Raw genomic sequence first — 21,309 nt, forward strand, 5'->3', positions numbered from 1 at the left:
AAATAAAGTGACTTAGAGTTTGGTAGGAATTTTTACCCCATCGCAGTAACATTCACTGGTCCATCCAGTCTGGATTTAAGTAGGTGCTGTAAAGATAGGCGTAGGCCCACAGTCTGCCCAGAAGACAGGCACAATTCCACAATGAGACGTATGAGGGATTTAAGTATTCAAATCCTCACAGACTCCTGGCTCTATTCAAGGTGTTTCACAAACTAGCTTTTCTTAATATACAGCTGCTCTGGCAGTATACTGTTTAAGATCATCCACTGACTGAAGACAGAAAACTGAGAAATTCCCTGAGCTAGGGAAGGGGAGCAGGATTCCCTTGGCCAGGATAGGGCGCTCTCTAGGGGAGGTTTCCTTTCGCCAAGGCAGCGGCTCACATAGCTGAATATTCTGGGCAGTCTGTGGGATGCAGGTAACTTTATAGCTGTTTGCAGCAATTCATGTTTTACTTTATTTCAACTTTATTTCAAGAGCAGACATTTCATATAGTGGTAACTGACTGAAGATAGTTGGTTGTCTCTTTTACTCGTTTACTTTCTCAGAGAGGATTTGAACAATATTAGCCAATTAGATTAGATCTAAATAAATCAATATGTAAATACTGCAGTCCTGATGGACAGGAAGATGACACAGATCCTTAGGAGTGGGATGCAAAATTGCTCTCTGTGCTCCACTGACCTTGTGGCCAGATGTGTCCTGAGCTGGACCTTGGGTGTGACAGTGTCCAAAATTGTGAGTCACTTATAATGTTTAACCACAGTGCCTGGAGGACCCACCAACAGACAAGGCTTAAGCAGAGAATAGGGAAACTCAGCTCAGCTGTTGGAAGAAAGTGAAAGAGCCCTCTGAACCAAAGTAGACCTCCATGTCCCCTCTGGTGAACAGTCATGCTGCCCGGTGGCACAGGGTAGAGCTGTTTCGATCTCTAAAGCTGAGCTTAAATCCAATTAGTATTTGTGACCAGTTGTATCCCACATTTTCCGTGGTCTGTGCAGCATTAGTTAATTGGCTTGCTAACAGCCACTTTCAAATGAGACAAAGTTGTGCAGCTCTGACAAGATTTACCATCTTCTAGGTCTCTCCTTCTAAACTAAGCCAGTCTTTTCAGCCTTGGCTAATGCGAAATCTTAGTCCTGTAACTAATCTCATTTACTTCTGTCACAAAACTTTTTCTGCTGTGTCTTTTCCTAGGTGCCAAGACCTAAGCTGAACATATTCCAGATGAGGAATCTACTACTAAAAGACATGATAGTTTATTGCATTATAATTTGGTATTTTTCCTATCCCAGTCTTTATCACTTAGCATTTTGTTTGGTTTATGGCAGTTTTTCTACCTGCTTGTTACAGCAGTTCTCAGGTCTGTCTTTCCTCAAGAGCCCAGCTATGCCTGTGAACAGTTTGTGTTGTGTCTTCCAAGATGTATTACCTTGCACTTGTCATCATCTATTTTATCTGCCATAATGCCCCAAATTACCTGGCTTTCAGGTAATTTGGAATCCATCCAAGCCTACTTAGGCCTTGCTGGCCTAAAGAAAGATATTCCACCTTCAAATTTCACTGCTACTTTTCGCTTATTAGAATAATCACCAGTTTCAGCACAGGTATCCTCAACAGGCTTTATCTCATTGCAAGTTTATCATGTATTTATACTTTCCTTTCTGTTTCTTTGCCAGTCCCTACATCAAGAAAGTGCCTGTCCACATAGTTACTGATATATATCCTCTTGTCGTGGCACACTGAGACACAATCATTCAGTGTGGTGAGGAATTGCTACTCTCAACTTCATCCCAGCTTATAGGCACGCAGCTAGTTGTCCTTTATTAGTGATTTATTACACTTGCCCATTTGTTTACTCCTGGCCCTGTGCACTCAGCTTTATTTTCATGATCAGAAGTCCAGAAGTAAAACCCTACTGAGCTACATGCATGCACGACAGTTTGCTGTGAGTTTAGCAGCCCCTCACCCCTCTTGGCACTCAGTGTTTCCTTGCTTGCAGCGTCCCTCTGCCGAATACAACAGAGATTGGCACTGTGGCAGCTACTGTAAAGACGGTGTTTTCTTGTGTATCAACAGGCATCGTCATTATTTTCCTCCTTCCAGAAGCACACCTCACCTGCTGGGTCTGTTGAGTCACCAAGCCGCTGCTGAACCTGGAGTGTCACCAGGAAAATGAAAGTCTCTTGAAATACCTTTCATGTTCTTGCCAGCTTGAAAGCCCTTCACGCTGGAGTAAACAACACATGAAACCAGGGTAAGTGTAGTTCTAGCTTGCTCCTCTCCCGAGTGTAAGAGCATATCATAAACCATGCAGGGCTGAGAGTCCTTCATGAATTATAAGCCCATTTTCTTATAGTAACAAAATCAATGTCTGTGCAGGACTACAGTATACATGTCCTATCTGTAGCTAATAAATTACATTTCATAGGAAGGCACCTTATATAAAGTTTCATATGACTGAGGCAAATGCAAGTTCCTTGTAATCTCCCAAGCGGAACTGTGTGCCTCCCAGCCTGCCCTGGCTGGGTAGCAAAGCTAAACCCCTGTGTCTGCAGATAGAGAGCAGCCTTGCCTATGAGTCAGCCTGCAGTCTAAGCAAAACAGAAATTAAAAAATAAAACTGTTACTTGAAAATTAATGCCTGCAATCCATGTGCTCACAGCTACAGGCATGTTGCAGCATAATCCCACCTCACTTGTCCAGAGCTAGAGCAAGCGCCTGTCAGACCCAGATTGCACTGCCTGTACTTCACTGCCTGTCTTCTGCTGTCCCTTCTGCCACCAGCTCATGCTCTGGGCAGCCACGAGGGCTGTGAGCATCCAGGAGGGCAGTGAGGCACAAGGCGAAGGACACGCAAGCGGCGGTGCCTGTAAATGGCCTGGGAGCAGGGTGTCAAGAGCTGAGGAGAATGAGCAATGACAGCAGCTGTATTTGGTGGAGGGAGGCCGTGGAGGCAAAGCCTGCTCTCGGCAGCACAGGAGGCAGCCTGTGGAGCCGTGCCCAAGGAAGCCCTTGCCGCTGCACTCTGCCTGGGCTCTGACGCAGCCCGTTTTGCAAATACCAGTGCCCCGGAGCCAGGGAGAACAAGACCTGCTCCCCATGACCTCCATCTCCTACAGTGCAGCTCAGGGCTGTGCTGGATTAAGAGACCATGCAGCTATGGCTTGCATACAAGCTCTGTGTCCTTGCTCAGAATTGCCCTGCTCATTTCTTATGAGACCTGGGCAAAACTTAGTAACTTGACCCAGCTCTGGCCGAAGCCGAGTAACTCTGCCAGTACTCACATAGTATGCAGCCAGATCTAATCACTTGTTGGATTTTTACTCATTGCTCATCATTTTAATTAAAACCAACTTGGCAACTGCACATGTATTGTTTCAAGGAAGATGCGGGAAGAGGTGGAAGAGCTATGAAGATGTAATTTCCAAGGGGAAAAAAAAAGAAAGAAAAAAGAAAGAAAAAAAGGTGTTCGCATTAAGGAGAGCTAATGAGAAAAGTCCACAGCATTTTTATATTGTGGCTTAAGCTATGGAATAGGGCCCTTTCTACTGCTGTATTTCTTAAATTCGGTTGTTAATATTCAGATTCTGAAAAAAGAGAACATCTGTCCTGCACCTCGGCACCAAACCATGCTAGCTTGAGTAAACCATACAGTGCAAACCAGTAATTGAGTGCAATCTTTCTAATTTAGATTGTCCCACCATCAAATTTAACAATTACATTTTCCTTTTTTCATCCCCAGTTTAAGCCATTTATGTCCTACTTAACTCATAAAAATTTAGGAAAATAGTTGGGCTCCTAACTGTCAAAAAGGAGGCATCTGGGTTTTTTTAGCTGGGTCATTTTAATGAGTCAACTTGCATTATAGGCCTGCCGTAGCAGCACAGTGAAGGCAGTAGCAAGCTTTAGCTTGGAACAGGAAAGAGCAGTTGCAATGGGGGAAAGAGATATTTTGAGGGGAGGAGGCTAGAAGAAAGACAGCTTAAACTAGCTTCATTGCAGACCTATAGCCACATCAAGAGGCTCCAGTCAGAAGTCAACCCCCCCTTGTCTTAGATGCTGAACAAGCACAAAGTGAAATTAGCTCTTAAGCCAAAAAGCAAATAGGATGAGCATACAGAGTAAACCATGGGATGGGTGAGTATAGCAAAGCTGCTGGCCAGTTGTAGGCCTTTTTAAAATGCCTCAGGACTCTTTGTAGGGAACGTAAGATTTATGCTTATGTATAAATTAAGACTTTACTGTAAATCAATCTTTAAAAAAAGAGCAGTGAAGAGGGAAGTAAAAAAAAAATCAAAGGATGTGGTGAAAGTTAAAGATGAGAAAAACTGCAGAAGTATTGAACACTTCACATTCAAGGCTAAAACTAACCACAGAGTACAAGATCAGACTGGTTTGACTAACCATACAAAAGGCTCACAAAAACAGGCTTTGGGTAAGATGTAGTCTGTCCAGAAATATCTATTTGCCATATATTTACTGGTTTTTATACTAGAGATTAGAGTCTAAAAAAATGGCTTTGCCCTAGGACATCATAGATCACATGACACTGGTCTTATGTTTATTTAGGTTCTGACCTACAGGTACTTCTCCACAATGTAAAATCTAAAGCTTACGCAGTAAGTTCATCCAACAGCTAGACATTTGTTAGTGTCTCTTGACATAGTTTCGTCTTAGACCATATGTATTTTCAGTATTAAGATTATTTATTTTGTTATGCTTAAATAATTATATGCATTTTTCTTTAAAGTAATATTTGTGCTGCTTTTTTTTTTTTTTTTTTTTTTTTTTTTTTTTTTTAAATTCACGGCCTTCATTTTATGGTTAATATTTTCCATAAAGCTCTTTTCAAACCAGTCTTTTGGAGGTTTTGGAGTTTAAGTTCACTGCAAGTTCTTTGAACTCTGTAGGTCCCTACCAGATGGTGGGGGCAGGGAGGGAAAGGGAATAAATACTATTAATGTTTGTGGAGCAAACCCTTTAGTGTAACCTTATCTTGACTCTGCAAAAGTGGGCATTTAGAAAGGTATGCTTGGAGTAACTGGAATGTATTTTTCATTTTCCAAACTGATGCTGTCTTGCGAAGTCCACACTGGAGCAACAGTGACCATTACAGGCTATTTTCTCACAAGGGTCTGTACATTCCAAAAGAGGAATAGCAATATTCTGGAATAAGAAATATTTGCTCAATTGATTTGGTTCTTCTTGAATTTGTGATCACAAAAAATATCAAGGAAAAATTCATCAATTTCAATATTTAATTTTTTTTAAGAGATAACAGACAGACATAGTAAGGACAAGAATTAGCTACATACATAACAACCCATTTAAAAAATGACAATAAGTTCCAGAGTCCCAGTTGGCTAGCATTTTCTGCCATCATAGCAAAAGTTATCTTCATTTACAGTGATTTTTCCTGCACTAAACTTGACTTTTTTTCCCCAAGTAGAAAGATCCTGTAAGACTCCACAAGATAAGCAAAATAGCTAATAGCTGTATTTCACAGGAAGTTACTGGCAGTAGCTATAAATTTAAAGAAACAATACAAAGGACATAAAGCCAATGTCAAAGTTAAACACCCAGTATGATCTCTAGGAATACAATGTATAAACAGATACTATAGAATTCTGGGACCAGGGATGATGTACCAAATCAGGTCATTTCTTCTTTCTATCTATCTACTTTGACCCCTTCTCCCTCCTAATGTAACAGCATCCATTAGTGAGTGTAAAAAAACTTGCACCAGTGAAGGGTATTGTATTAATAGGTATCATGTATTAAAACAAATTGCCTTCTCCCAGGACTTCAGACACCTCAGTCTGGGAACACAGCTCTCTGAATGGCCTTCGGACAGGAGGTACAACCTAACACCAGGCTACTCAGATGAACATCCCACCGCACTCCCTAAAGTTAATGCCCAGCATCTGCCTCTGAGGGCAGAACTGGACAGGAAAGTTCACTGTGGGTTCGGGCTAGCAACCCCGTCACCTCCCAGCTGGGGCTTTACTGAAGTTCAGGGTTAATCCAAACAGACACCAGTTTGGCAGATGTTCAAGTGATGTTTCATCCCTTGCCAATTACAGGCAGTAAATGCAACCAAAATGAATCAATCAGTCAGAAAAAAATCTTTAAAGATTTCTTTCCAGCTCCTTCTCCATCTTCTGTCCAGAGGAATTATTTCTATACTGACCTGGGACAGGGATTGACATTCAGTGCAGGGCAGTGATTTTGCCAACTGGGACACTACTGAAAGGATATCGTGGGTGAGAATTAGGACAATGTCCTCCTCTATACACACAGAATCACATCACTTCAACTGAAAAACATCCAAATAAATAGCAATGAAATGCTCACCCCAGGACTGTCAGGCCATTTACCCACACCTGTGTATGGAGTGCAGGGCACTGGAGGATCTGAATGCAACCATATCTTGTCATTTTTATGCCTGTGCACTCCTGTGGGAGTAGCATCAGGGTGCGTGGCAGATGTTCTGTCCCCAAGTAGGGATGAAGTGCTCTGTGTTCTGATGTCTCCCTTCTACTGTTGCATGTGGATATGGAAAACACTGGGGCAGGCAGACTGCAGTGCAATAGCCCTGCTAGATCTGCTCGTCCTTCAGCAGTGTCTTCACGTGATGCCAAAGAATGAGCTGACTGAGGCTTAAAGGACCTGAAGTCCTCCTTAGGCCTGGCTCATGCTTCTCAATGCCTAGTCCCTCAAGCCTCTCCACCACAGTCTTCCTCAGAGCAGCCCTTCCAGCCATGCAGCCCTCAGGCCTGAAGGGCAGCCTTGGCTCCTGCAGCACCGCACCCGCCTTGAGCAGAACCTGCTTCAGAGCTCTACCTCAGCCCGTGGTCCAATAACATGGACAGTCCAAAGCCAGCAGAAATTGGTACTGGCATCAAAAGAGGCAGCTGCACCCACTGTCCCCTTCCCTGGCCATGGGAGTATGACTCACCACCACCTAGGCTGAACCCTCTCTTGAATGAGTTTAAATTGATTATGCAGCTAGGCTCTGAGCAGAGGCGTGTGTGTGTTGCAGCCCCTGCTCTAGCAGGACACAGCACTGCTGAGCTCCAGAGAGCTACTTGGCTTCTGCAGAGGGGATGGCCAGTATGGAGTAAGTGGCAAGCAAGAAATCACAATAGAAATGGTCACCTGGGCTCGGGGAAGACCCCAAGAGTTCCCTTGTAGGGGGAGATTGCTCTCAGTAAAGCTGGACTTGATCTACAGTTCTGTGATGTCTTTGAAGGTGACTGCAGGCCAGAGACAGATTTTGCAAATAGTGTTGATTTGTGAAGTGACTCTGAGCCATGGACTCACAACTAACAAGAGCAGGTTTACCAGCCGAAGCAGTTTTGCAGCAGGACTCCAGCCCCAGAAAATAAAAAAGTCAAAGCATTCCTTCAAAAGGCAGAATTCTAATTTAATTTGTTTTCGAACCAAGAGGCTCAAAACAAAGAAAAAAGTTGCAGTTATGTGTAGGCATCTACCCACATAACTAAGCACTGCAGTGAAACAAGCCCTTTGCTAAGACCCAGGAAACAAGGATTGTGAAGAGCAAACTGGGCATTTCTAATTAACCCAAACTTTCCCAGCACTAAAAGTCATTTCAGGCCTTTTGAAGTGAAAATATTTTGCTGTCCTTTCCAGAAGACTGCTGATCCAGGTAAGCACACGCAAAAGACAGTGCTCATTATAGCAAGCTGAGCAAAGAGGGCTACAGGGAAGGCGCGACATGGAGGAGAGGGGAGAAAAGCGAAGGTAACACAGAGACTCGCAGGCTTTTCCTGATCGATTTGGAGCGCTCACGTGCCAGAAGCCCTGTGCTGCTAGAAACGTGCCTTGCTGATCTCTCAGCTCAGAGGTAAGAGCAGAGGCTTTCAGAGTAGGAGCAAATGAGGTCTGTCCCCATTACTGTGGGGAAGCAGAAAGCCCATTACATGCAGCACAGTGCCAGCCATGCACTTTCTAGGCAGCCACAGCTGTATTACAGTAGCACAGGGAAAAGCTTTCTGGGGCAAGCACAGAGGGTATTTGACTACATGACATCTATATTATCAATGCCCAAGGTCAGTGGCCCAGAATTACACAGTTCTGGACCTGGTTGTCACATAGTAAAGTATTAGGTACAGTCCCCTGGTCCTTCACCTCACAGTGCGATCTCTGCTAAAACCTACATTTTGAGACATTTCATATTCAGATCTAATCTGCTGTTCTTGCAGGTTAAAAAAATAAGCATATCTTTGGAGGAATAATTAGCTTGAAAGCCATGCTAACAATTACACAGTAAGAAAATCTTCAGCTTTAATGTATTTAAGAGCAGATATTTAAAGTGCAGGTTATAAAAACAATTCACTCACTAGGCATCCATACCTGTAGGAAGTGAAAAATAACCATTTGTGCCCAATATCCTACCATCTGTGTCAAACTTCTGTTGCTAAACCTTTCCTGACAGGATGAAATACTGCTTCTGTAAAGGCATCCTTAACATAATGTGCCTCTACAGCATTTGGATGAACCAGGTTTGGAAAACAGTCTTTTATAATACACAGATGTATTTAGTATTTAAGAAGATTAATGGATTCATAAATAGCCTGGAAATCCAAACTCACTGAATTTAGTGCATGGAAAAGATCAAATAAGCATTTATCAAACATCTGGCGTCTTTCTTTGCTGGGGAAAAAATTGTGGTCTAGCTACAGAGAATTGAGGAGCCATCACCCCGAGGATTGTGTGAGTTTTCTGTATTTAGCTTTCCTCTAAAAATTGCTGGGTGCTAATTGTAGAGTGATAGACCTCCTTGGACAGAGCGCTGCAAACCAAGCCAGGCGGCCCAAAGGAACGAGTCGTGAAGCCACTGGAGATGCTGCTTTATGACGGTAAAAGCAGCAGGCACAGCCTGGTGGAAGAAAAAAGGCTTCAGCTTTTCACAGGATTCAGCTCTGGAGGTCGAGGAGCGCATGGTCATTTGGCATGAGCTTACGTTAGCTTTCACAACAGCTGTTCACTGTGAGGGCTATGGGACCGTTTGTGGTGGTGTTCACCTGACACGCTCCGGCAGCCAGCGCTGCTTGAGGCCGAGCGCAGTAACTCCTATTCCCAACAGCTCTGGCCTGACGGGTGTTACTAGACCTGACCCAAGGCATCTTGGCTGAATTGCTGAGCCCTTTTTTAAGAAGTTTATTTATTTCCCTGATTCTCTCAGGCAATCACAGATTTAAGCACACGCAGAAGTTAAGAAAAGGTCTTTGTGCATTGCATTGGTGCATTACCCATTTTTCAGTCGTTCAGTGCCCAAAGCCTGTCTCCAAAAGTCCTGCCCTTGGTATGTGTCTGTGGGTACTCACCAGTGTGTGGAGGGGGGCAGGGGCAGAGGCAAGGACAGCCATTCAGGCGGTTGTTTTTAGCCCACATGTCCCTACCAAAGCAGCACCATGTTAAAGCATGAGCCAAGGAGGCTCACGCCTGCCGTTGAGAGTCTAAGGCCACGTGTCCGTGGCTGGGGTACGTGTTGCTCTTGCCACGCTGCCCACAGAGAGTCTAACGCTGCAGGTTTCAATTGCATGGCGTTTACAGACCAGCCAGCCCATCGCATGGCAGCGCCAGCCTTTGTGGTCATCTTCTGCTGTGCATTAGAAACAGCTGATGCCCAGGATTGCCAGACCATGGAAATTTCCACATTTCTGGAGTTCATGTGCTGAATTGCTTATTAAAAAAAGAGCAAGAGTGGGGAAAAAAAAGGGTTTAGGGAAATGTTTGAAAGTTTATTCTTAAGTTGTTTCCCTTTTTCTTTTATTTCATGACATTTTAGCAGTTATAGAGAACTGCATATGTCATATGAACATGTATAGCACATTATGTTAAGCCACGTGTTTTGACTTAATGTAGCTGAAATATCATAAAAGTGTATTTGTACACAAACACTTATTTTTTTAAAGCAGTTGCTGCTTAATACAGATGTAAGCACTGTCTTAGGCTCTAAGTGAGTGTCTATTCTTTATGCTGTAATGAGACAGCTTGCCATTTGCTCTAGAATATAAAATAAGCATTCATGTGCACGCACTTGAGTAGCCTGTAAAAGGAGTTCCAGAGTAATTCAAGGATGTTAAAATAAATGCTTAGTTTAGTGCACTAAGCAATCAATTTATTTTGAAGAGGAAAACATCAAATTGTTTTGTTAATGTGCTCTGTTGCAGAAAACATGACTTTCTTTCTGGCCATAGTAGCAGCAGAATACATAAAACATATAAGATGCTGTTAAAGAAAATGATGGCATAGTTGGTTAGTATGGCATAACATGGCATAACATAACATGTGGCATACACTGATAGCAGAAACAAAATGACTTGGCATATTTAGTAGGACCTGGTCGCATTTGTCATCAGCCTATTCTGCTACTGCTGTCATGCCATGAAATAATCTACAAATAGCAACAATACATTCCTTGAAAACTATATATTGCTTGAAAAATAAAAACGTATTTAAAACAGACTTTAATAAATAAACTGTTAGGTTTAAATAGCTTTTCCTTATAGAAGATTGTTTGACAAAAATGAGCCTGTCTCATTTTATTTCACCTGCACCACAACAGCAGAAGAAGGATAAAAAAAATCCTGTCTGTAGTCACAGCCAAAACACCATGCTCATCTCAGACTCCCTGACAATAACCCACAGCCTCAGGCAGCTGACCTCCCCCATTATTATTTTCCTTTTTCTAGGCCTAGTGCAGCAGCTGTGCATGTTGCTGGGAATAGGCCTGCTCCCCCTCCCACGCTGGTGGAGATCAGGCATAACTCATCAGCACCTGGCTGCATTACACCACCGCCATGCAGCGAAGCAGCCCCATTGTGGGTGCCAGGGTCTAAAACGAGGTCTGATTCTGCTGCTTTGTCTTGCTCGCATAAGGTCAATGGGATTGTGGTCATGGATCTGCAGGGAGTTGGAAATGACCCAATGGGGCAAATGGTGCCGCGCTGCCTTCAGTACAGGTATCTTTTCAGGTCACTTCTGGGAGGGAAAAATCACGTCTCTAACGTAATTCAACCTTATTGCTATTCTTTCATTGCTGATCTGCCACAAAGCTCTGCTTGTGCCCATGAGACCCTGAGAACTCATGGCACAAGTTTCCAGGCATTGAGAAGGTTGCAGCTGAGTGGGGCCCAGCCTAGAAGCAGATCTAACCAACTCCCTGGAGAGCTTGGAGCCAGACACTCATCTGAGGCCCACAATGCAAACTTTTCCCTAATGACTACCTGTACAGAGACTATAAATGCTTAAGCAGGAGCTATGCTCCAGGCAGCCCTTGGACTATTTGCTCTGCAAAATAACCACTGTAAAAAGTGCTGGGAGGTGAAACGAGGAGACAGCTTTGATACTGTGTCCCTCCGCCCCAGAAGAAACCCCATCGGTTAGTCCATCTGGCAGAGTGGTGTTACTGAACACTTCAGTGGTGTTTGCCACATCTTCGGAAAGGCCCATCTGGAGCAGAAGTTTCGAGATAAGGCTGTTGAACTTGCTCTCCGTGGTAGAGAAAGGCTCTCCACTTGGGCTCGGGCTGTAGGAAGTGACGTTTAGCTCCACCGGGTCAAGACAGTAACCTTCTGGCGATCTGTTGTAGAGCACATCTGTCAGATCAATCCCGGCTACTGAGGACGGGGAGGCACAGGGAATATCCCTGACCAGCCTATAACTCTCCATCCACTCCTTCAGCCACTCGATGCGGCAGTCGCACTCCCAGGGGTTGCGGAAGAGGTACAGCCGCCCCAGAAAGTAAACAGGCTGGAAGACAGAAAAGGGCAGGGTTGTCAGGTTGTTGCTGTTCAAGTGCAAAACGACCAAGCTGGTGAGGTTTTCGAAAGCCCCTTCCTCAATGTAGCTGATCCTGTTTCGATCCAGGTAGAGGACCTCCAGCTCCACCAGATCCCGGAACCAGGTGTTGGAAACATTCCTGAGGAAATTCCCCCCGAGATTGAGCATTTTCAGGCACCTCAGGCCATCGAAGGAGTTTTCTGGAAGATCGCTGATCAAGTTGTCATTCAGGTACAGATACTCCATCTTCTGGCAGCCCTGAAAAGCTCGCTCATGAATGACGTTTATCCTGTTGTCCTGCAGATTCAGGTATTTTAGCTTGGTCAGGCCCTGCAGAGAATTATAGGCAACCGCTTCAATCCTGTTTCTCTCCAGGTAGACGTGGGTCAAATTGTCCATGCCCCTAATTGCACCTGGGATCCTTCGGAAATTGTTCTGGAAAAAGAAAAGTTCCTGCAGAACAGGGAGCTCAATGAAAATCCTGTCTGGGATATTGAAAAGATTGCAGTCAGCCAGGTCCAGCCTGACGAGCCGTCTGAGGGCAGTGAAAGTCCGCATGTGGAGATAGCGAATGTACTCGTTGTGGGCCATTTTCAGCTCAGTCAAGCTGGGCAGCCCCTTGAAAGCCCCCGGGGTGATGAAGGAGATATTATTGTGGTTGAGCGACAGAGTTTTGAGGGATGGCAAGGTACCAAAGGCCCTCTCAGAGAGGAATTTAATGTTGTTTTTATCCAAGTTGATAGAGGAGGCTTCACAAGGGAATTCACTAGGGACCTGGCCCAGACCAGCACGATCACAGAGGACGGAGCAGCTCCGCTCCTGGGTACACACACAGTTGGCTGGGCAGGATCGCACACAGGCCCACACTGCATGGACATGGGGGACGCAAAGGATAACTGCCAGAGAGGAAAGCGCCGTCCCCATGGCAAAAAGGTGGGAGGAGAGAAAGAGAATGTGTTAGTAACTGTAATGATCATGACAGAAAAAGAAAGATGATGCTGTCTTTACCTCTCTTCTATCCAGACTATTTGTCACCCTATATTCATATACATATGCTGACTGAGGAGCTCTTGTGAAAGATTCCTAGAAATCTTCCAGTGAGATTTTTAAGCCCTCTGAGAAGGTGTCAGAGCCCCTTAACTTCATCTCTTTTGAATTTCTCTCCCTAAGGGCAGGAACCATCCCCACTGGAGTATTTCCCAGTGTCTCCATGATGGATACATGCTGACAGGGAACAGGTTTGGCCAGGAGAGTAGGCAGAGATGCTCTGAAGGCCAGTAGCTATGAATGGGTTGCAGTATTTTTGGATGGGGAAAAGGGGAGGGCAGGGTATGCTGGTCTAGCAGGGCAGAATAGTTAGTTGCCTGGGGACGATCAATATCCCTGCTTCTTTCTTCCCCCCCCCCCCCCCCCACTTTGTTCATTCAGTGTAACGTTTCTCCACCAGAGCCAAGAGCAAGTGCAGTATTGTTAGGGCAACTACCAGCTGCTAAAGATACAGTACAGTATTTAAAAACACATTCCCACTGTGTTTTGGGTAGAAATGCATGAGTAAAGGCAAATTCGGGAACATCTGGGGGATGTTTTCTTCCTGATCTCATCACGGAAAAGGTACTCTGCACCTCCAGCAACATTTTGCTAATTCTCAGGAGAGTCACCATGGTATCTTATACTAGATGGGGGCAGCCGCTTTGTGCTTTTATCAGCCTGATGTCCTGGAATTGTGCAGCTGCTGTGGTTTCCTGACAAGTTAGCCCCAAGCAGGTGGATGTACAATGAGGAAAAGCAGGCGAAAGCTCTTGGAGACAAATCAAAGAAGAACCAAAAAAAAACCCAGTAGACATCAGCCTCCACAGAAAAGCATTTTTGTGAAAAAGAAAAAAAAAGTGTAGGCAATCAGACATCTGAGGAATAACCTTGTTAGAGAGCAAGAACTGAAAACAGATTTCATCTGGTAATTGCTCTCAAAGGTACCTCCTACCTGCCACTCACTGAGGAGGAAAGCCACACCAGCAAGTTCTCCATGTACTCGTTAGAAGGAAATGGTGGTATTGCTGCTGTGTGATTTTTCTACTGTGCTTTATTGGTTCTCACAGAAGAGAATTCTGGTTTATATTTCAACAGAATATGAGATATTGTCTTTATCACCAGCCGCATGTATTTCAACATTGTTGGGCTCATGTGATTTCTGCTGTGTGCTTGACTAGCCCCAAGAGCCGGAAGGGCAAGGAGCAGCCTCTCCCCAGTGGTCCTGCTTACCATCTGCAAAGGGAGGCTCCCAGCAGCTGCACTGGCTCTCCCGGGTGTTTGCAGTACAGTGATTGCCCACGACAGCTCTATTCCTGAGCCACGCTTTTAAAGACACTGCAGCACTTTCCTTTGTGGAGTAAGGTGATTTGCTAGGAAGCATCTGCTTCAGCAAGTGTCAGTCTTTTATTTTTGTAGCCCCTAAGGCTTTAATAGGCAGATGAAACTACAGTTTGAACCACAATTGCTCAATCCATTCCACATCCTTTCTAAAGGTGACCTGCATGGCACTGTATTTATGACTTTGCATTGGCTGTGGCTTCTGCATGCACTCGACTTGCAAAAACAGCTGCTGAGCAGGCCCCCATTGACATCATGTGAACCCAGGAGCCTCTCAGCATGGTTCATTTTGAACCATCCTGGTGAATGGGTGTTGAAAAAGATATGAGTGGAGGGAGCATCCCCGAAGGACTTCTAGTTGTGACCTCTTTATCAAAATTCAGGTCCCACTCTGTCATGACTGGAGAATTAGTAAAACAGTGATGCTTCAAGAATAAACAATAGTGAAGGACTCTGGGAGGGCAGAGGGATTTTATTAAGGTTGTCATTGTTTGTTTGCATGTTCTCTCTTTTTTCCCTGAGCCCCTGTTTTACAGCCACAGCTAAAGAAAAGCTCCCTGTGTGCAGGGCCCTGGGTAGGCAGAAGGTGAGGATCCCGAGGACAAAATGGGGGGCAATGCTCTGGCCTCAGGACATCTTTCTTCATGCAGGCTGCTCAGCAGGCTGCCTCATTTGCTGCCTTTCACACCATTCCTCTTTGTTGCATGCAAACTGGGGCATATGTTGTTGTTTTGCAGTTACGTAAAACTGAGGTCCAGACAGATTAAGGGTTTGCCTAGTCTGAGATGCAGAGGTCTGACTGCAGGTGTCTGTCTAGAAACGCCTGATGGAAATATTGCTGCTGGAACAAGAACCTTTGCATGGGCTCAGGGTGACATCCATAGGGGCTTATGTGCATAGGCCACAGTGAGACTGTCCCAAGCTAGCTCAAAGTTTACATACATCTACCCCAACCTCAGCTGCATCTCTGGCTTGTAGAGCAGACTCCTTCTGGGTGCTCTTGGCAGCATGTTAGTGAGCAAGCTGCTAACAGATCCCCTCCCTGTTTGCTCTCTAATCGCTCCATAAAGGAAATGTCTGAACTCGAGCCATTTTCCAGCCTGTTCTCCTTAAACTAAAAATTTGCAAAATAATTGTTAGTACTAAGGCTGGGTCTACGGTTGGTGGCATTTCACAGCACATCTAGCTTTTCTGTTTACAGGGCTCTCTCTTCACACTGCACTCTATGTGGCAAGCAAACATTCAAGGACCCTCCAACTATAAGACATCGTCCAGGCAGTAGGAGCTCAGTGGAGCCCCTCAGCCCTGGAGGCTTTGTGGTATTCTCCTGCTTTCTTTTGCAGAAGAAGTCTACCAAGCTCCTCCAGCTGGACACCACCAAACCCTTGGGAGTGCTGTTGCTCAGAGCACAGGAAAGAAAACCGCCTCTCAGGTTGGCAGTGTTCAGTGGAAGGATGTTGGTCAGAGTCTCTCTCTAAAACAAATTGGGAGAAGGAGTGCAGAAGTTTTCAATGTATCAGGTGAAAATAGCAGGAAGTACTCCCATCTGTCCATCCTTATTCCTTCCCCTTCCCAGAAAAGGATGTTCTTTGCTTTTAACACTGCGGCAGACAGGACAGCAGCTGGAATATGCCTCCAACTCACTGACACAAAGGACTTGTGCTCAAATTAAGTATGTGGGTTTTTTTTTTTAAAAAAAAAAGGATGAAAACTAAGCAGTAAGATCAAAAACATTAGTGAGATTAGGAAATGAACAAAATTCCACTAGACATGGTTTTCTTTTCACTTTTAAATAACACGGTAACTCAGTATTTGCAAGGAAAAGTGAGAAAACAAAAAAAACTGTTTGCAGAGCTTTTAGAAGGATAAAGAGACAATGCTCACAATAATTTAGGTGTAGGTATTTAACCTACACCTTTCAGAGCAATCTGTCTAATCCACTACTAGGTAAAATAGAGTAAGAGTACTACTCACCATTTAAAATGATCGCAAACATTACCTTGATCATTCACTAGTGGCATTTCAGGTCTGGCAAGCAAACTTGAGGGATCTAAAAGCAGACAGGAAGAGCAGAGACAGGTTTCATCCTCTGTCATTTGCCTGCATCGTCTTCCCATAACAGGCTCTATGTTTAGAAAGGAAGAGCAACAAAAAAGGCGCTCTCCCATATGGTTTCAAACTGATCAAGTACCCAGCTCTCCCCACCTTCCTGCTAAGTCTCTGTCTTCCACCATTGACCTTTTCAGCGAATCCTGCAGCTTTGTGCTATTCTTTTTCACCAGCTCACCTGCATCCTTCCCACCAGCTGTGCCACAGGCATGTTCCTCTCTGAGCTATGGGAGGATCACCAACAGTCAGAGACTGGCCATTTCCCCAAGCGATAGGTGCTGGTACAGAGCATAACCAGATTAGCATTGAACAACCAAAACTAAAATTCCCAATGGAAATCATTTAGATATTTTGCTTACCTCGCCTGGCAGTGGCCGCGTCCTCCTTCCTGCTCAGGAGTCTGCCATTAGTCATACGAGTCTCTCGCGGAAGCGTTCGCATTTTTTTTTTTTTTTTTTTTCTTGCAAGCTATCATTTAATGGCAGGAAAATCCTCTGTATCAGAGGCGGATTAGCAGAAATGGAAGAATGTGTCTGTCCTTTAAAGCTCCAAAAGCAAAACACAGATTGCAGGCAAACCAATCTGACTCTTTCTCCCCTCTGCCAATCGACTCTCCCCCCCACCATAAAAAAAACAGTCATGAATTGGACTCCTGCCATTCGAAGAGCATTACTGAAAGTCATTACTCCCGTACCTATTATATAATGGCAGAGGAGGGTGCAGCCTAAATGTGATTATATCTGGGGGCAAGCACAGGCTTATGGTTTCAGTTAATCGAGCTCTCCAGACTGACACAGTTTAGGACTCTCTTCCCACGCATGTGCTTTCCCAGCCATGCTGAGGCCCAGCGTGGATCACATATTACTCACAGGAAACCAGTGTGATTTGCTTTGCTGGGAGCCGCTCCCAAACAATGCTGGTGGATGCCCAGACCGTGCAAGCGGCGGCCCCCAGCCACACTGGGAGGAGGCCCGGCGAGCACGGGGTGATTGCATAGTATACGTGGTCCTGCTGACAACAGGCTCTGCCCTGCCCACGAGCATTTTGCTTGTGATGCTCTAGCTGGTGCATGGAAATCATAAGGGCAGGTTCTGTGCATAACTATTTTAGCATTCGGGATGTGAATAGTTATTTAAAGCTTTTTCTGACACAATGATGATGGTTTCTTTGGAGAGTGGAGCTGAAGAAGTGAGTTATCGCAGTCTCCCATGCCTTAGTTATTTGTGTTCACCGTGTCAGAGGGGAAAAAATAGCACTACTGTTTGTTTCTAAATGAATTAAGCTGCTTTTTTCAGGAAATGAAACACCTGATTAATTTATGCATGAGCCAGCAGGACAGATTTCATGGGGATCCAGCCTCTTGCTGCTTGGCTCTTCCTGCAAATTAAAACACCCAACTACATCAGTTTTATTTTGTGTTGGCTTCTCCCCAGTCTTCAAACGCCTGGCTGGCACCTCAGGAAATGCGTGCATGTGTCTAACCAGTGTCTAACATGGCTGGTGCTTGGAGCAGGCTGGAGGGAAGGGTTTGAGCCATATAGCGCTGGGTGAGCGGCTGGTTCCCAGAGTCACGGGGAAACCCAGCTCTGCTGCTTTCAAACAGAGAATCGCTAGCTGTTCAGACTGTGATGAAAAAACTGGGGCAGGGGAGACACTAGTCCCTTCTTTTTCCCCAGCATTTAGCATACCACTAGTAGTAGGAGCAGCAATTGCATCTTTCTCTCCCAGGTGCAGACACGAGGTAGCCAAGGTGCTGAGGCAGTGGCTCAGTGAGACGGGTACGTGGGGCTCGGGGACAATTTGGTGTGTGATCAGTCGGTAGCTCCCCAGGGACTAGACCTACTGCTTGATTTGCAAAAGTTTTATATATGTGTGTGTGTGTGTGTTTTTTATATATATATTTTTATATATATATATATATATATATATATATATATATATATGTAAAAAAATAAAATCTGCTCATCAAAAACAACAAAGAAGGGCTGTTTTGCACCAAGGCACCAGATTTCTGCCCACACTCTCCTGTGCCTCACTGCTCTTCTTTCACAGGGGACAGGCCACGAAGGACCACTGTGGACCAGAAAATCATCTGCAGCATGGCCTCCCCCAGAGAGGCAGCTCATGGCAAAATGCAGCTCCTAAACTTAGCTGTGCAGGAGGCAGCAGCTTGTTTCTGGGCTGCCTCTCACATCCCTAAGCCAGCTGGTGAGACGCTGGGTCTGGCAGAGGGATCCCAGAGAAAAGGAGGGTGCTGGGGCCCTCCACTACCTGCAGCAGAAGGGTTTGCAGGTGTTGTTAAACCAAGGGGGAAGAGCCCACCACGGACACATGCGCCTCAGCAGTTGAACTGGCAGGGGAGGACCGGCAGCAGTATGTGCCTATTGCAGAACAAGTGGTATTGAAATTGTTAATAACATTGCCAAAACAGGCTTCGGCGCGAGCTTGCCATTGAGCTGGAGGAAGGCTGGTAGCACGTCTCTGTGAGCGGCTGCTGCAGGCAGCCTTGCTGCAGATACTACTAGCTCCCACTGGAGCACTATGGCAGGTGCTTCTGGCAGCGGGGCTGGCCCACATGCATGGCCCGCACATGGCTATAGCCAGCCTGGAGTGGCAAGCCTGGCCTCGTGCCTTTTCTGCTGGGGCTGGAGGAAGCAGGGAGTGTTTTCTGCCTGGTCGGAGGCACTGCTACCCACAGCCTCAGGAGTCACCCTGGGGTGGGGGGGTTGCTCTCAAGCCACGCTGGCAAGCCAGGAGCTCCTGAATGGCCACCAGCAGCTCCCAGGCTTGCAGCGTTATATTTCTGCGTGGCCCTGACCGTCAGGAGCCTGCGTGCACACCTGGAGTGCAGCACTGAAAAGCTGCAAGCATCTCTGCACCTTCACGGCAGAGGAGCGGCGGCGGGGGCTGAGGTCACAGCTGCTGGGAAACTCTTCTGCCACTGCTGGCAGCCATCCCGTAGCGAGTATTGCTCCAGGGGCAGTGCAGGCAGGGCGCTGCAGCAGCACCCAGCTGGCCACCCAGGCTATTTTCCTCATAGCCCCTACGTCCTGAAATGGCACGACAATGTGAAAAAGAGGCCTCCTAAGAAGCCTCTGGTCTTCTCAGGTAAAAAAAAAAAAAAAAAAAAAAAAAAAAAATCTTAAATTTAAATACCAGAGGGTAAATGAGAGAGGCTTCAGTTTATTTTTAAAAGAAACAGTGTTAGGCTCTAAACCACACTGCAGCATTTTTCAGAGCCTGACTCATAACCAGTTAATACTTAGGTTGAAAATGCTGCCAGCAGTAAGTGCTGGGAAGGCCACTATGGCTGCTGGGCTAAAAGCAGATGCTGAAGTTACATACCTTGCTCCTGCAACCCTGCACAGTGAATTTTTCTTTTTTTTTTTTTTTTCCATCAGCTCTTCCTGATGAACTGCCCTGCCCATTTTAACCTCTGGGAAACTCAGAGGAGCCAGAGGTCAACATAGCAGTGGCTCTAGTAGCAAAGCTGCGCTGCCGTTACAAAAAAAAAAATGTGTGTTTATATCTGACTGTTCACAGAAAGCACCTAGAGTGTTTGGCCATGGCCTGGGGGAGCTGCTTCACTGCGGCGGTGCGCGCTGGTGACATGCGCTGGTGACATGCACCTCCATCCAGCTTCAGCAGTGGGTGGTGGGCAGAAACTGTGCAAGACCGTTGTTAAAGAATATTGAGCTGAAACTGTCTAGAGGTAGCTGCTTAGCACAACTTATATAAAACTTGCTTAGCATGAGTAGCTAAATTTGTTGAAGCCTTAGGCTGCACTTGGATAAAATAGTGAACTTTTACCTAGTTCAGTAAGAAAAGGGCCTGAGAGCTGGTTCAAACTGGAATGATAAGGGAGTTTGCAAGCAGTTTGCATTCCTGTGCTTCACACTCCAAAAGGGAGGATGTCAAGGCTTTGAAATAAGGCCTACTTGGGCGCCAGGACCCTGGGGAACAAAGCCTCCTCTCACTGCTGAAACAGTGTTAATTAGGGGGTCTGGACTATCTTGGGGTCTGGATTATATCCCCTTCGTCAGGACCTTGGGAGATAACACCTACTGTCTCTGCTGGGGCAGTGCTAATTGCTGGAACAACACCTCTTTGTCAGAGCCTTGAGAGACAAGGGTGGGACCCGTGGAATCAAGACACATCTGTCAGCAGAAACCGCAACAGTAAAGATAAACAGCCTGCCTAGGGACAGTGATGAGACCCAATAAGGAGCAGGAGACCCCAGACCTAAATATTACTATTGGTCCAAACTACCGCGTGAGGGGTGGAGAGCTTAGATTGGAAGGTATAATTGCCCAGGGATTTCTTTGTTTGGGGTCCCTCTTCGGAGGCACCCAGCTCGAGCTGTAATTACTGCACGCGTGTCACTAAAATTTAATTATTTAATTTGCTTTGATTTGGCTCTGAACTTTTCTGCGGGAACCTGGGGTCGGGTCCTGTTATGGTGGCCGACAAGCCTAATTTCCATAACAACCGTCCCTCGTTTTCTTTGTATCAGGCGGCATCTCATTTGACAGCGTGCCCTGGATTCATTAAGGAGCTGATTGGAGCTCCTATCTCCAGAAACAAGCACTAATGCAATTCAAAATGCACCCTGGCCACCACTTCTTGCACTGGTTCAGCTGCCCACTAAAATATGCTCTTTATTTTCAAAGGTCAGCTTTAAAAACAGCTGGTGGGAATCTTCTCAGCGAAGGTGAGCGACTTTCTAACCTGCTTTAGCCACCTACCTGTGGGCACCCGAATGGGCCTCAGAAGTGCCCACTGAGGCTAAAGACAGCTCAGCGTGTGAGGCACAGCGGAGACATCCACACTGGAGATGCCAACACTGGGTTAGCTGGCTCCCAAGTGCAGCATGTCCAACCGCTTCCGGCCAAATGCTGTGCCTCCTTAAGGCAGCGAAGAGACAGAGCTGCTTGCATGACTGCAGTGGTTTAAGATCTTTGCTCTGGTGGTTTTTATATTTTTTTTTAAAGAGTGCTCACATTCGTGGGTCCCTGCACT

General features: G+C 45.7%; 1 protein-coding gene across 1 annotated transcript; it reads right to left on the bottom strand.

The window, feature by feature from the left end:
• Positions 1-5,243: 5,243 nt before the first annotated feature.
• Positions 5,244-17,258, bottom strand: NYX (nyctalopin). The gene is made up of 3 exons (XM_026115270.2): positions 16,650-17,258; positions 16,156-16,231; positions 5,244-12,710 (listed from the first exon to the last, which is right to left on the bottom strand). The coding sequence occupies exons 2-3, from the start codon at positions 16,187-16,189 to the stop codon at positions 11,314-11,316; spliced, it is 1,431 nt and encodes a 476-aa protein (XP_025971055.2). The 5' UTR covers positions 16,190-16,231; positions 16,650-17,258; the 3' UTR covers positions 5,244-11,313.
• Positions 17,259-21,309: the final 4,051 nt, after the last annotated feature.

The sequence above is a fragment of the Dromaius novaehollandiae genome, chromosome 1, assembly GCF_036370855.1.
Source record: "Dromaius novaehollandiae isolate bDroNov1 chromosome 1, bDroNov1.hap1, whole genome shotgun sequence".
Lineage (NCBI taxonomy): Eukaryota > Metazoa > Chordata > Aves > Casuariiformes > Dromaiidae > Dromaius > Dromaius novaehollandiae.